The sequence below is a fragment of the Bos indicus genome, chromosome 14, assembly GCF_029378745.1.
Source record: "Bos indicus isolate NIAB-ARS_2022 breed Sahiwal x Tharparkar chromosome 14, NIAB-ARS_B.indTharparkar_mat_pri_1.0, whole genome shotgun sequence".
Taxonomy (NCBI): Eukaryota; Metazoa; Chordata; class Mammalia; order Artiodactyla; family Bovidae; genus Bos; species Bos indicus.
This window is the reverse complement of record NC_091773.1, coordinates 55264246-55280865: the sequence shown is the minus strand read 5'-3', so window position 1 is coordinate 55280865 and position 16620 is coordinate 55264246. Positions and strand designations below refer to the sequence as shown.

The 16620-nt window shown below is 36.7% G+C and overlaps 1 protein-coding gene across 3 annotated transcripts in view; it reads left to right on the top strand.

Annotated features, from left to right (window-relative positions):
* The window catches only part of PKHD1L1 (PKHD1 like 1), a 186343-nt gene that overhangs the window by 76257 nt on the left and 93466 nt on the right, over positions 1-16620 (top strand). For all 3 annotated transcript variants that reach the window (XM_070802786.1, XM_070802788.1, XM_070802787.1), the window contains 14 exons: positions 879-1074; positions 1191-1333; positions 1842-1946; positions 2669-2857; positions 3622-3792; positions 4340-4566; positions 5697-6681; positions 9161-9409; positions 10092-10241; positions 12199-12373; positions 13649-13805; positions 14197-14353; positions 15571-15650; positions 16143-16272. In XM_070802786.1, coding sequence (XP_070658887.1) covers positions 879-1074; positions 1191-1333; positions 1842-1946; positions 2669-2857; positions 3622-3792; positions 4340-4566; positions 5697-6681; positions 9161-9409; positions 10092-10241; positions 12199-12373; positions 13649-13805; positions 14197-14353; positions 15571-15650; positions 16143-16272 — 3114 coding nt within the window. The remainder of the gene's footprint in view (positions 1-878; positions 1075-1190; positions 1334-1841; positions 1947-2668; positions 2858-3621; positions 3793-4339; positions 4567-5696; positions 6682-9160; positions 9410-10091; positions 10242-12198; positions 12374-13648; positions 13806-14196; positions 14354-15570; positions 15651-16142; positions 16273-16620) is intronic.

Below are 16620 nucleotides of genomic sequence, written 5' to 3'. Positions count from 1 at the left end.
TGGATCTCCTTGCAGTCCAAGGGACTCTCAAGAGTCTTCTCCAACACCACAGTTCAAAAGGATCAATTCTTCGGTGCTCAACTTTCTTCACAGTCCAACTCTCGCATCCATACATGACCACTGGAAAAACCATAGCCTTGAGTAGACGGACCTTTGTTGGCAAAGTAATGTCTCTGCTTTTGAATATGCTATCTAGGTTGGTCATAACTTTCCTTCCAAGGAGTAAGCGTCTTTTAATTTCATGGCTGCAGTCACCATCTGCAGTGATTTGGGAGCCCCCCAAAATAAAATCTGACATTGTTTCCACTGTTTCCCCATCTATTTCCCATGAAGTGATGGGACCAGATGCCATGATCTTAGTTTTCTGAATGTTGAGCTTTAAGCCAACTTTTTCACTCTCCACTTTCACTTTCATCAAGAGGCTTTTTAGTTTCTCTTCACTTTCTGCCATAAGGGTGGTGTCATCAGCATATCTGAGGTTATTGACATTTCTCCCGGCAATCTTGTTTCCAGCTTGTGCTTCTTCCAGCCAGCGTTTCTCATGATGTACTCTGCATATAAGTTAAATAAGCAGAGTGACAATATACAGCCTTGACGTACTCCTTTCCTATTTGGAACCAGTCTGTTGTTCCATGTCCAGTTCTAACTGCTGCTTCCTGACCTGCATATAGGTTTCTCAAGAGGCAGGTCAGGTGGTGTGGTATTCCCATCTCTTGAAGAATTTTCCACAGTTTATTGTGATCCACACAGTCAAAGTGTTAGGATGTCCTAAATCCAATGAAAGATAAGAGATGAGTTGGTTTACTTAATATTCAAATTTTGCGCTAAATAATACATGGGCTCTTTTTGTAAAATTTTCTTTCCTTTTAAAATAATAGGAGAAGTTAATTTAATGATTAAGGGTTATAACTTTGGAAATGAACTGACACAAAACATGGAGGTCTACGTTGGAGGGAAATCCTGCCAGGTCCTTCACCGGAACTTCACAGATATTAGATGCCTTTTGCCCAAGTTGTCTCCTGGAAAACATGATATCTGTGTCGAAGTCAGAAACTGGGGTTTTGCATCAACAAGGTATGGTAATTAGATATTCAATTATTTTCTCTTAAATGAACCATGTCCTAAGTAGAGTTAAGCAATATGACCCCATGTAAGGCTCCTTGAAATAGCTGTTAATTTTTCTTTTGCAGAGACAAGTTAAGTGCTTCTATACAGTATATTTTGGAAGTGACCAACATGTTTCCACAGAAAGGCTCCTTATATGGTGGAACTGAAATCACTATAATGGGTTTCGGATTCAGCACGATCCCAACTGAGAACACTGTGCTTTTAGGTAATAATTTCATCCTCACAGGAGGGCTGTTATCATATTTCTCATCTTAAAGGATGCACTCTGGGTGCCGAGTTATTACACAAATACTCTCAGTCATGGAAGCTTCATATTTTCTATTAATGTATAAAAGGTTAAGTGTATTTGGTTAGCTGGTATAAAAGAAACTAACTGTTTTTGATTTTGATAGTTTGTTATTGTTGTTCAGTCGCTCAGTTGTGTCCGACTCTTTGCAACCCCATGGATTGCAGCACTCCAGGCTTCACTGTCCCTCATCATCTCCAGTAAATAGTCTGAATATTTAATGTGTATCAAACACTTTAAATGAGAGGTCTCTGTTCTAAAAGTAATCAGTACTCAAACATAATTACTATCAGAAAAAAGTACCAAAGATCCTACTGTGTAATTGGAGCTTTTTAGGGCTTTGACTATCTATTACTTATGCTTCATCTCTGTATTTCTCAAAAACTATTTGAGAAAATGTATTTTCCCCCATCTTTATTCTTTCCAGGGTCCTTCCCTTGCAATGTGACATCATCATCACAAACTGTCATAAAATGTGTTCTACATTCAACAGGGAATGTATTTAGGATTACCAACAATGGGGAAGATTCAGGTATAAGATGGCCTTTATATGTTGTAAATAATGGAGGCATGTTACCTTGGAATTAGATTTTTACTTATAATACTTCAGAGTATTCAGAGCATAAGTATTGTTATCTCTTTGTATAATTTGTTTATAGTTTGTGTAGAATTTATCCATTTGACATAGGGGGCACATGTAGTATGAATCAGTGGTAGACTTGAATCTAAGAAGGCTAGGTTTAAAATTTCCAAGTTCAGGAATTGCCATTTGGTTTTATTGCCATTCAGAACCTTCTGAATTACTATAGTTTGTTTCCCATTGTGGGTTTCTAAATAAATATCCAAATTGAAATTATGTAGAATTTTGCATGCCTCAATGCCTGAGAAAATTTTTGAGTTTAAAGAATTGATCATGGCTTTATAAAATAGCCCCATGTGATATTTCTGAACAATTTTGTTTATTGACTCTGATTTTTTGCAGATTGTCTGCAAAAAAGACTCTGATTGTCTCTTAGTCATCAGTTTTGAAGTTGTGTGATTTATCTTTTCCTTAGCTTCACATTATCTCACTTTCCATTATTTCTGTTTATTTTTATTATGTGTTTGAGTTAGACACATAAAAATTTTATAATGTTAACTGAAATTTTTTCACTAGTGGCTATATAAAAAGGCAATATTTTAAAAGATAGTTATTAAGAATTTTTCCTACTTTTCCTTTTTTCTTTAAAAAAAATATGACTTAATTGCTCCCAGTACATGGATTAGGTTATGCCTGGTCACCATCAGTCTTAAATGTGTCTGTGGGAGACACAGTGACATGGCTTTGGCAAGCACATCCATATCTCAGGGGAATAGGATACAGCGTTTTCTCTGTCTCCAGTCCTGGAAGTGTAATTTATGATGGCAAAGGATTTACCAACGGAAGAGAAAAATCTGCATCAGGTATGTTTCCACTTTGCTGCATTTTGCATCATATTTCTTTTTCCCAAATATAATAAAAAGAAATTTGTTTAGATTTAAAATACTTTTGCATAAATAATGTATACAAATACAGGATATGGTTTAGTTGACATTTTATTGTTATCACAAAATACTTCAAATTTATAAAATATTCTTAATGAATGCCTGCAAGGCATTTTGTACATCAGAGTTGAGTTTTGATATCAGATATATCTCTTTTCATTCTGAAATAATCAACCAGAAAAGTATATTGAAACAAGCAAAATACAAAGATAACTGAAGTATGTGTTTTAATGATACCAACCTGGTAGCAAGTAATGAATTTCTGTTGATTGAAATCAGCTCTAAAATCAGTCTTCCAGGACAGCTTAGTGTACAATGTGCCTTTTAGACTTCCCATTTTGTTCTTCATGTGTAGCAGCTTGAACTTCTTATTCATGAACTATTTTTCATTGCCTGTTGAGTTTTTCTGTAGGAGTCAGTAAGTTATGCCAGATATCACATGTTTTTTTCTAGAAAAATTAATGCTGGAGCTTGCCTTTATGGAATAGAATTTCATTATACAGGACAGTTCTTTTATAGCCATTTTATGGTCTTTTGATAGTCATTTCCTTACTACTTCTGTTGAAATATCATATTCTTGAAAACCTGTCGTCTGTATGTGAGTTTGAAGGATCATTTCAAATTTATTTTCAAAGATGCATTAATTGCTTATATTTATTATGTACAATCTCATTTTATGGCAGGTTCATTTTCTTACCAGTTTACTTCACCTGGAATCCATTATTATAGCAGCGGGTATGTTGATGAGGCTCACTCCATTTTTCTCCAAGGAGTCATTAACGTTTTCCCAGCTGAAACCAGTCACATTCCCCTGCACCTGTTTGTGCGAGGCGCTGAAGCCACATATGCTCAGGGTAAGAAGGTTAAAGGTGGAAACCCTGTCACTTCTGTTAAAGATGGAAACCCAGGGGGTATGCAGTCTTTCTGAAGTAGGAGGCAGATGACTGGCTCTGACTGTCTCTTACTAGCCGCATGACCTTGAATGGGTCTGGACTGCTCTGAGGCTAGCATTTATTCTATAAAATGAGGATCCTGTTAATACTGTCCTGCCAGTCTGCAGAATCCTCATGTGCCTCAAATAAGATGTAATGTGAAAAAGTTCTGATACTCTGTGAGTGTCTGAAAATATATTAAAATGTGAGATAATGTTATTATTTTATTTTCTCCATAGGATCTGGCCTTAGAGAAATTGAAAAATTAATCTTATATTCACTCTTAAGCATATCATCTTTGTCCAGGTCTTTTAACTTTGCAGTGCCTGGGGCTCCTCTTGTCATTTGAAAAATAAAAAGGATTTACCAGAATATAAACCACCATCATCAAAATAGAGTAATGTAGCCTGAAAACAGTTCTTGTTTTAGAATTTTATCCATGACTTACAAGCAGTTCTTTTGTTTAAAGGCAGACCCGTGAGTTTGCACTTGGGAAGCTCTGTGGCAAGCTGCCAAGCAAGAGAACCCCTGTGTGCCCTGAACAGTACTAGGGTTGAAAATTCAGAGAGATTGCTCTTTGAGCTTTCAAGTTGTCTTTCCCCGTCTATAAGCCACATTAGTCCATCCGTCGGAACACTAAATGAATTGATAACAATTACTGGACGTGGCTTCAGTAATCTCACATGTGCTAATAAGGTAAGACTATAAAGATCTTCTTTTTACTTCTGTATATGCATACAAGGAAGATGTTTCATCCGTAACCTCATAGTTTAATTTATAGCAGCTCAAAATTACGATATAATTCATATACCATACAATGCATTTATTTAATGTGCAAAATTCAGAAGCTTTTAGTATATTCACAGAGTTGTGTATCCATTACTGTGGTCAATTTTAGAATGTTTTCATTACTCCCTGGTGACTTACCTGGTGGCTCAGACAGTAAAGCGTCTGTCTACAATGCGGAAGAGCTGGGTTTGAACCCTGGGTTGGGAAGATCCTCTGGAGAAGGAAATGGCAATCCACTCCAGTACTATTGCCTGGAAAATCCCATGGACAGAGGAGCCTGGTAGGCTACAGTCCATGGGGTCGCAAAGAGTAGGACATGATTGAGCAACTTCACTTTCACTTTCATTACTCCAAATAGGAACCCCGTGACCCTTAGATATTATCCGCAACCCCTCCATACCTCTGGCCCTCCCTAGACAACCATGAATCCTTCTGTCTCTGTGGATTTGCCTCTTGTGAATATTCTTATAAATAGAATCTTAGAATATGTGGTCATTTGTGAGTAGCTGTATTCACTAAGCATAGCGTTTTCAAGGTTCATCCACGATGTACCATGTAGCAGTACTTCATTTCTTTTTCGGCTGAATAATATTCCATTGCATAAGGTATACAGTTTATTTATCCACCCATTTGCTCATGGATATTTGGGTTCTTTTCACCTTTTTGGCTATTATCAATAATGTAGCTACGAATATTTGTGTATGATCATAGTTTAGGTTTTTAAAAAATATTTATTTATTTATTTGGCTGCTCTGAGTCTTAGTTGTGGCATGTGGAATCTAGTTTCCCAACCAGGGATCGAACCCAGGCCCCCTGCAGTGGGAGCCTGGAGTTCCAGCCACTGGACCACCAGGGAAGTCCTCATAGTTTAGTTTTAAGGTCAATCCAAAATATACCTTAATCAGTCTCCCAAATTAATTTTATGAATAAAAAGTTTTCACATGATCGATTTTTCAAATTTAGTCATTGCTAATGCAAAATCTAAGTTCATGCTCGAGTAATGTATTGACTTGTTCGTCTGTTCACTTTACTTTCAGGTTAACATTGGTAGCTATCCCTGTGTTGTAGAAGAAAGTAGTAACAATTCCATTGTGTGTCGTATTGACCCTCAAAACTCAATGGATGTTGGCATCAGGGAAATTGTCTCAGTAACTGTCTACAACCTGGGCACTGCCATCAACACACTGTCCAGTGAACTTGATAGGCGGTTTGTACTTTTGCCAAACATCGACATGATATCACCAAATGCAGGGTCAACTACAGGAATGACCAAAGTGACCATAAAAGGCTCTGGATTTGCAGTTTCTTCTGCTGGTGCACAAGTCCTGATGGGTCATTTTCCATGTAAAGTTCTGTCAGTGAATTATACAGCCATTGAATGTGAAACATCTCCTGCACCCCAACAGCCTGTGAAAGTAAATCTCCTAATCCACGGGGTGCCTGCTCAGTGTCAGGGGAACTGCAGCTTTTCCTACCTAGAAAGCATCGCTGTGTTTGTAACAAGAATCTTCCCAAACTCTATCCAAGGATCTGAAAAAGTTCTTATTGAAGGGGAAGGTTTTGGCACTGTCTTGGAGGACATTTCTGTTTTCATTGGAAACCAACAGTTCAGAGCAATCGATGTTAATGAAAATAACATCACTGTTCTCATGACTCCCCTTCCGGCTGGACTTCATTCTCTTAGTGTGGTGGTGGGAACAAAAGGCTTGGCTCTGGGAAACTTGACTGTCAGCAGCCCCGCAGTAGCATCTGTCACCCCGACTTCTGGAAGCATTGGGGGTGGAACGACTCTGATGGTCACAGGAAATGGCTTCTCTCCAGGCAACACCACAGTCACTGTTGGGAATGAACCTTGTCAAATTCTTTCTGTCAATTCCAGTGACATCCACTGCCATACCCCGGCAGGGACGGCTGGCAGGGTCAGTGTGAAGATCTCTGTGAATGCAGTCGCTTACCCGCCTCTGTCATTTATGTATGCCTTGGAAGATACTCCACTTCTCAAAGGAATTGTCCCAAGTACAGGTACTCCAAGACCTGCCTTTTGGGTGTCTTGATATAATATGATCAGTTAGCATAGAATTGAAATAATGTTTACAAATGATTATTAGGATTGTTTTTAGACAATACCTCTTAATCAATACGTGGGATTTGAGTTCTGTATAGTCTCTGTTTTGTGATTATTTTTTGTATATTCTTGGGCTTCCCTGGTGGCTCAGGTGGTAAAGAATCTGCCTGGAATGTGGGAGACCTGGGTTCGATCTCCAGGTCTGGAAGATCCCCTGGAGGAGGGCATGGCAACCCACTCCAGTATTTTTGTCTGGAGAATCCCCATGGATAGAGGAACCTGTGGGGTCACACAGAATCATACACAACTGAGCAACTAAGCACAGCATGTAGTGTCTATTTTGTGATTATTTTTGTACATTCTTGAGATCATAATTGTAGTGACATTCCCACTTCTATTTTAAAACAAAATCCCCATGAACTTAAACTAATTTTGAAATGAGGAAGAAATAGCTGGATATCGATGGATAAAATTGCTCATTAGTTTGTGTCATTGGTGTTGATATGGCACAGAAAATACCTGTTAAAATTCATAAGTAGTCGTTCTTTTGTTTCCATGAAACTTCAGTTGATTATTAACACAACAAAATTCTTCTTAAGGGAGTAATTGGCCCATTCAGATGGAAAAAATATTATAAAACAATATTTACTTAATTATTTGGAGTGAGTTGTTTTTCTAAGCTAAGAATCGATGGAGTGACTTCTTGATCCTTTGTCACTGTGCTGTGCTGTTTCTGATCATCTTCAAGCTGTTGGAATGCTTATGATCCATGTAATGAATTCTGGAGAGGCAGCTATAGTCTCGTGGCTGAGAACATGGCCTAGATACCTGGGTTCACATCTTCTCTGTTCTACTTTTCAGTGGTGAAACTTTGGATACGTTTCTTAAAATATCAGATTCCTTATACATGCAGATACCTTTCTCATAAGGTTATAGAAGTTCATTCATATAATGCAACTTAAAAGTTCCTTTAATAAAGAACTTATTAAATGTTGGGCTTTTAAAAAAAGCCTTTGTTAGTTTACAGTGTCATGGGTAAGATATATTCTCTGCTTTCAAGAAGCTTGCTATTGAAATTTTTTGTTAGACATCAAGTTTTCTCATTTAGAATTTTAAAAAGTAAATATTAGCAATAACAATGGCGTCCGTTCAGTTCAGTCGCTCAGTCATGTCTGACTACTTTGCAACCCCATGAATCACAGCATGCCAGGCCTCCCTGTCCATCTCCCCCATATATTTGTAATCATTGCAAATGAAGAACTAGATATTGACATATGCTCCTTATTTCCATGAACCATTTCTGTCTCATCTCACTTTGAATGTATTTTTGAAAGCAGCATATCTGAAGATAGAAGAGACTTGTAGACAAGTGAGAACTGAGCTATTTTATTTACTGAAGAGACACAAGGTACAGATCGTTCTTAGAACAATGCTTCCATTTGAAAAGTGCAAATACTAGACAAGATTAAAACTTTAAGACCTTAAAGCATTTTAAAATCTTATATCCTAAAACTATTCTCAACATGAAAGATCTCATTAATATCTATGGTCTTTAAAATGCCAACTTACATTTCAGTGATGCTTACTATGGTCAATTACATGGTTACTTTTACTATCACTAGTTGAATTAAAAACCAACTACTACTTGGTGATTCTGCATTTGTAACAAGTTATGTTGATTAATATCTATTCACTTATTGTTTAGGTATATAAGTATGTGTTTGGATGACCTGTGAAAAATTCCATATGTGTAATGCCCTCAATGCTTTTTGTCAAAAGAAGGAAGAAAGGAAACAGAAGGATTGAAATACTTTATTCCAGTTTCATTTTTTCAAGGCATTAACATCAACATTCATCTATGTCTTTAATTCCTTCTTTCTGTGTTGATTATTATACACCTAATTATTTATATATCATGATTTGTTTATCAAGTCATGTATATTGAAAATATCTGAGTGAAGAAGAAATAGTTCATTCCTCAGAAAGGTTGCAAATATCAAGAAAGTACCAAAAGTTTTACAAAATAAGTTTCATCCCTGAAATATACTCTAACCCACCACCCACTGCTCAGGCATTAATTTCATCTTCCAGGCATTCGTCCTTCCTTCCTAACTCTAGATCTTGTCTATTTTATTCTCTCTTTTCCATTAACCTGAATTACGAGTAACTTATAACTTCCATCTGTAGAATGGACAGATGCACTGGAAAATAATAAACATTGTTATAAATATCTTACAGTTAAGATACCAAAAACTGCAATGAGATTATAGCCAAAATGTGTATGACATGTATTGTTTACATTAACATTAGTTTTAAAATACTAGATATAATTTTGTTTATGTAGGTGAATAGGTATATCTTTAAATGCATATCTAAGTATTAGAGTTTAGGTATGTATATGCATAGGATAGATAATGGACTGCCTTTCTTTTTAAGGTCCTCCTGAAACTGAAATTCAGATCACTGGATCTAATTTTGGTACTGACATCTTGGAAATTTCGGTGATGATAAGTGACACGCAGTGTAATGTGACCATGGTCAGTGATACTGTATTGCAGTGCATTGTTGGAGATCATGCTGGTGGCACTTTTCCCGTCACGATGCATCATAAAACAAAAGGCTTTGCCATGTCTGCAGTTGTATTTAAGTACCCACTTACTATTGACAGTATTCATCCAAGCCAAGGTAAGCATGAATGTGCCAGAGCCTAGAAATATTTCACATTGTTTCAGTAAACACTTACTTAGAAAGAAACATACGCTTCCAACCCTGCTAAAATATATAGTTCCTGTAGCACATTAAAATATTTTTGTTTATGCACCAAGAAGCATGCATTGGTATCCATAGTTTCAAAATATTTGTTTAATGCTTATATTTCTCTTCATGCTGTAGAATATATTTAAATTTTAATACTATTGAAAATGTCCAGATTGTGTGTGGAAATGTTTTAAAAAAAATGTTTAAATATCACTGACATATAATTATGTCTACATAAATAAATATCTTTTTCTGTTTGAAAATTATTTTAGTGGTTAAAAACCTTAAGAAATTATAACCAATGTACTTTTAACTAAAATAGGAATTTTACATTTGCATTTTGACTATTCAAATTCTTTGTGACATTTCTATTAAATAAAATTTAAATTCCTAGAAGTAGTTTAAATAAATGACTAAATGTGACATTTACTCAGTGAGGGGTTTAAAACACTACAATCAAAAGAGATTCTGCTGCAATAATATCAAAATTTTCAGTTCTAAGAATCTTTTCATTTAATGAAATTAGCTTCCATTTCAGGTATTAAATATATGTACAGATGAGGTTTTCTTTTCATTAACTTTGTCTTTCCTTCTTACATCTCTTCACTAGGGAGCTTCGGTGGTGGTCAAACCATGACTGTGACAGGCACTGGGTTTAATCCACAAAATTCAGTTGTGTTAGTGTGTGGCTCAAAATGTGCAGTCAACAAACTGAAATCTAATCGCACAACATTATTATGTGACATTCCACCAAGTAATGGTAAGTAGTCCCTTGGAGGAGAGCATGGCAACGCACTCCAGTATTCTTGCCTGGAGAATCCCATGGACAGAGGAGCCTGGCAGGCTACAGTCCATAGGGTCGCACAGAGTCAGACATGACTGAGCTTAGCATGCACGAACAGTCAGAAAAAGAATGGCAGTCTTTGAGAACTGTTTCATTTTATAGAGATCAGTCTGAGTTTCTTTTTTATCAAGGTTTAGTGTTCATTAGGGCAACTGAATCAACTTTATGGATTTCCTGATTTTCAGCAGTTTCTTCAGAATTTTCCTTTCTACCCTTGTGTATTTCCAAGATTCATGACATCTGAGTTAAACTGAATTGTTTGTAACAAATTGCAGTTTTTTGGTTTATTACATAAGGAGCATACCAAATGGAAAACAAGTTTTTAGTACCTATTGGAGTATTAACTTTTCCTTAAAGTTAGGACAGTGTATATGGTACAGTATGCTATATATATGGTGTGTGTGTATATATATATATATATATATATATATATATATATAGTATAATGGTTATGAAGGAAGTGAATTCTGATAACTCATTGCCAAGATGCCAACCCCGGCTGTGTTTCTGAACAAGTTATTCAACCTCTCCATGCCTTGGTTCCCTCCTCTGTAAAAGGAAAATAATTAGCCTACTTATTGTGAGGCTTGATAAGCCAATGTGTGTAAAGTGGATAAAATGATATCCAAACATGATCCGTGACTTGCTGTTATTATTACTCTTATTTATTTTTTAAATTTTTAATTATTTATTTACTTTTGGCTGCACTGGGCCTTCGTTGCTTTTTGCACAGGCGTTCGCTAGTTGGGGCCAGCAGGGGCTGCTCTTCCTTGCGACGTGCAGGCTTCTCATTGCGGTGGCTTCTCTTGCTGTGAGCACAGGCTGTAGGAGCACACGGGCTCAGTAGCTGTGGTCCATGGGTTTAGTTTTCCTGCAGCGCGTGGAGTCTTCCCAGACCAGGGCCCCAACCCATGTCTCCTGCATTGACAAGTGGATTATTAACCAGTGGACCACCAGGGAAGTCCACTCTTACTTAGTTTTATTTAATGGTTAAAAGCCCGCCCTTTTAGGAGCCCCTGAATTCATTCTACCATTGTCATCTCAGCTAAGTGACTCAACTCCTTTCTGCTTCAATTTGTCCAGCTATTGAAAGGAGATAATATTAACCCTAATTCGATGGGTTATTGTGGAGTTTAAATATCGGGTATCTTAAGTACACAATAAACTTTAATTATCTAGCAAAATTTAAGAAGAACCAAAGAGAATAATATAGATGAATAAGGGATATGGTTTATATATAAACATTTTTTTAAAGCATTAACAAAATTGGATGAAGCTTTTCTAAACATTTTTGCTTCTTCTGATTTCTTAAAGAATATTTAGGAAAATGTAACATTTTGTGACTGGGCTTGTTTATCATTTTAACATCAGAGTTGGTATTCTGATTGGTTTTTTTTTTTTTTTTAATGCAGCAATGCTATCAAGACCTGTCAAGATTTGTTTGCCTTAACATGAGCTCTGCTTCTTTTTTCAACATTTTTGGATTGCATGTCTGTAGTTTTTCTGTCTCTCACCTTACTTTTAACTGCCACTCCTTGCCATTGTCAGCGCACCTGCTGTGAGTGGTTCTTTGTTCCTTCCTCTTTAATTTGCAGTGTTGAATCCTCTAAGACTGGAAAACTGAACAGGCAGGTTTGTAGAATCATCTATAGTAAGAGGCTCTGAGGAAGGACCTAAGGGTTTTCCCTCTGGTGAGAACGTGCATTTATTTTGTGAGGTTTTTGACTAATGCTAGACATTCTTATTAACTCACATATAGCCAGTGAAAGTGACTTTGGGTAAGGAAGGTGTTATTGAAAATATTTGGGGGTTTTGGACATGAGTAAGGGCCTGATGGCAGAACTGAACTCAGTTTGATGTCCTCCTATCACAGGGAGGGGACCCGAGCAAGCCTGTGAAGTGAGTGTGGTCAACGGGAATGATTCCTCTCAGTCCACGGCTCCTTTTACATACAACATGTCAATGACGCCGTTCATCACGGAAATAGCTCCCAAGAGAGGCAGTACAGCAGGGGGCACCAGACTTACAGTCTTGGGATCAGGCTTCAGGTACTGTCTTCACATTACACGTACAGGAGTGCGTCTTTCCAGACTCAAGCCATTACACCTGCTTTCTCATGTGCCAGGACAGTGTTTAAATATAGTCAAATAATGTGTACCCGGAGAAGGAAATGGCAACCCACTGCAGTATTCTTCCCTGAAATCCCATGGACAGAGGAGCCTGGAGGCCACAGTCCATGGAGTTGCAAAATAGTCAGACACGATTTCGTGACTAAACAACAACAACAATGTGTGCCTGGGTTTCCCAGGTGGCGCAGCAGTAAAGAATCCACCTGCCACTGCAGGAGCTGCAAGAGACATGGGTTTGATCCCTGGGTTGGAATGAGGAGGAAATGGAAACTCCAGCCTGGCGGGCTATGGTCCATGGGGTAGCAAAGAGTCAGACACGACTGAGCAACTGAGCACTTGAAATGTGTGCCCATCTGCTGAAAAGCCACACTACTGTTTACTGACTGCACACTCTGTGTCACAAACCTTTCTACTCCATAGAATCTTCCTGGCTTACCTTCTTAGATATTTTAAATCCCATTTTATAGTTAGAAAACTAAAATTAAAGAAGATACTGATTTTCCCCATATCCTAGTAACATCACAAGTATAAATCACTTTCCTGTTATGCTTTCCGCCAAATCTTATTTGCAACCATCATCTGCTTCATTGGTTGAATGAAACATCTCTTCAAGCACCAGATCCATTTCATTGTAACTATTTAGATTCCTTCTTCCTAAACAAGTTCCATTATTTTGGCTCAAACTTATGTACTGCACTACCATCATCCTTCAAGTAGTTAAGGCTGACTTCAAAACCCCAGATCATTGAAATCATAGCAGGCAAAGCTAATTCCTCACATACTTATAACTACATTGGACTTGGATTTTTACACAGTGGTTAAGTCCCAAAGTCTATGAATATGGCAAAAATGTCAGCTAGACAAAATGATCACAATAAAGTCTCTTATTGAAGTGCCATTTTGGAGAAGAATGTAGAATCTCTCAGTAGTTTGAACCGAAGCATTTTTTTCTCCAGTGCTGCAGAACTTGCTAGTTTATATAGTTTTATTTCCCAACCTCTTAATCTCTTTGTTTACTTTTTTCTCAACAAATATTTTAAAGTTTTACTGCTCAAAAAAGTGTCAGTCTGCACTTTGATAGCTCATGGGGTAAGATCATTATTTTTACAATAATACAAATAATAGGGTGGTCAGTGTGACCTAGAAATTTGAGAAAAACATCAACGTTTTGTTTTCCTCCTTTTTACTTTACAGTGAAAATGTAGAGGATGTTCTCGTTACCGTAGCTGAAGCCACGTGTGATGTTGAGTATTCCAACGAGACCTGTGTCATCTGCATGACAAATGCCCACTCTCCTTCAGGGTGGGCTCCAGTCCATGTCAGCATCAGAAGCACCGGCCTGGCCAAACGGGTAACAGTGCTGTGGCATAGAGTAGTCTCGGCAGTAGAAAAACTAGCCTTATGGGAAGTGAAGTCACTAGTAATGGACTTTTTACTTTGTTAATTTCTCCAAAAAATAACTGAGATGTGACTATAAAACATTTAAAGTAGGTTTTTTTTTACTTATTACTAAAATGTTTATAATTTCAGACTTCTGATTATTCTGGGTTGCAGGTAATTGGTAATAGATTTTTTAAGTTTTTTATTATTGTGAAATGAATCAACTGGCAGCTCTAATGTATTTAAAGTAGGTTATACTTTATTGTTAATGAAGATGTTTGTTGTCAGATTTCTTCATTTTGAGAAATTAAATGATGAAATCTCTAAATTAAATTTTTAAAGTCTCTTATGTTATGTTACAGGCTAATGCTGACTTCCTGTATGTGGACACTTGGTCCTCCAACTCCTCATGGGGAGGAAAATCTCCCCCAGAGGAAGGCTCCCTAGTTGTTATTACAAAAGGACAGATAATTTTGCTGGATCAAAATACCCCTATCCTGAAAATGTTGCTTATTCAAGGTAAATTTTTGAAAATCTGTTTCTAAGACTCTGCCTATGAAATGGTTCTGTGAGATTAATTTAATCAAGATTCATGATTATGAACATCCACAGTTATATCATGTTTCAAATTCAGAGTGTAGTGCTAAATTTATTAAATTGAGTGTTATTATCCATTTGTGGTTATAAAATTATTTACTGTGTTGCCACCAGAATGTTTTTAATAAAATAGAATAGAAAATATCAGAGTGTACCACATTCATATGGGTAAGCGTGTTTTTTTAAAGTTAAATATTTCTTAAACTTTTGTTTCAATAACTGTGTGTGTTTGTGTGTGTATATGTGTAAGTGAATCCACATGGAGTGAATTAAACAGTAAAATAGTATTTCCTATTTAGAAAAACTAGTATAGTGGGTCCTGGGGATTGTAAAAACCACGGAGATGTGTTAAATTCTATACTAAATGACCCCCTCTTGCTCCTCTTGGATGTCAGATTGGGGTTTAACCTTTGCCTGTGAACCTGCTTTCAACTGTTACCCAAAATTCTCTCTGCTTCTTAATATTCTATTTTTAATACAGAAAATTAAATAACCAGAACTGGTACAACTATGTGTAAAAGAGAGAATAATTGGCAAGAATAAAACACTTGGAGCTTTAATATATAAAGCTTTGCCATAATGGTCTTAGCTAATCAAAGACCTTTGCTTTTTGTTTTTGTTTCAAATCCTGATATAATAGCAGCATTTCACTTCTTTGAAGTTAATAATTATTGAACATTTGAACAAGTGAAGTTTTACTGTCCACAAAACTACATCAGTGTCTTAAAAAAATGTATCCCAGCACATTCTTTAATTATGCTAATCATAGGCTATAGCTATTGCTGGTGCAAATTAGTGGATAAAAGTTCAATGCTAATGTTGACATTACAATACTTTCTATAAAAAGTATTTTTCTTTTCTTTCAATTTTTTGTTCTTAATTTAAATTTGAGGTCCTGTGTTTGTAGAACTAGAAACTGTAGCTGCACTATTTAGTAGCATTTAAAATAACAAATGATCAAGGGAAAATAATCTGGCTTGGGGTTTGATTTTATTTAATATTGCCAAAGAACTGAAGTGAAGTGACATGCATAGTGATAGCAGATAGGAATAAAAAATCAAATTTTTAATGTATAATTTAATAAATAGCTTTAATATGAATTTTCCTTGTAATATATTTCAAAATTGTATGGTTTTTAGGTGGAACTCTAATATTTCATGAAGCTGACATTGAACTCCAGGCAGAAAATATTCTAATTACAGATGGAGGCATTCTGCAGGTATATGAGATAATTTGAACTGTGTTTATTGATAACCTCTCTCCATTTCTTTTTAAAATATCATGTGTAAAGTGGACAGTTAATTATGCTATACTATCACCAATTTACTTTTTTGTAGATCTCAGTTCTTAGCATAAAGTCTTTTTTCCTGGATCCCAGAATATTTTTGTGCTTTTAATGCGAAGATAAAGCATACTTGCAGAGAGCAGAAATTTAAATAGTGCAAAAAAAAAAAATTACCTCTGAGCTATATGTGGCCAAAGTCAATCAGTATCCTTTCCAAAGGCCTGACACAGTGTATTTGACTGACTAGAAAATGTAAGGTTTATCTTATGGAGGAAAATGTAAGGTTTATCTTTCTCTCTCCATATTGAGAATGGAGTAATCCATTCTCAAAAGAGGGGAGAGAAGGAAGGAATTTGTTTTTGGGTGATTACAATCGTGGCTAATGAGTTTCAGCTTTTTGAGTGATGCTCGTGAAATCCCTTGCAGATTGGGACAGAAGCAGCCCCATTTCAACACAGGGCGGTCATTACCTTGCACGGGCACCTGAGGTCTCCTGAACTCCCAGTATATGGCGCCAAAACGCTGGCTGTGAGGGAAGGAATCCTGGATCTGCATGGTATGGCTCAGGGAATTGGTCCAGGAGAGACTAGCCAAGAAGCCAGAGATAATCCTCCTGATAACTCTCTAAATGCAGCCTTGCCAAGCTTCTCCTGTCTTTATGGATTCTCTCTTTACCCCCCTTTATCTCTTCCCTCCTTCACACAGGCCAGGTCAGCCCCTACAGACTACCAAGACACACAACCAAGGTCACTCCTGGAAAGCCCTTCCGTCACATTGTTTGCCTAATTTAGCACTTGAGACTGTCCATATTGATTGTTTTCTTTATTCATCCTATCTGAATAGAAAAGCATTAAGTCTGGAAGCAAAAATTGTCACGTCTTCCATTTGTATTTTAAAATGGGCT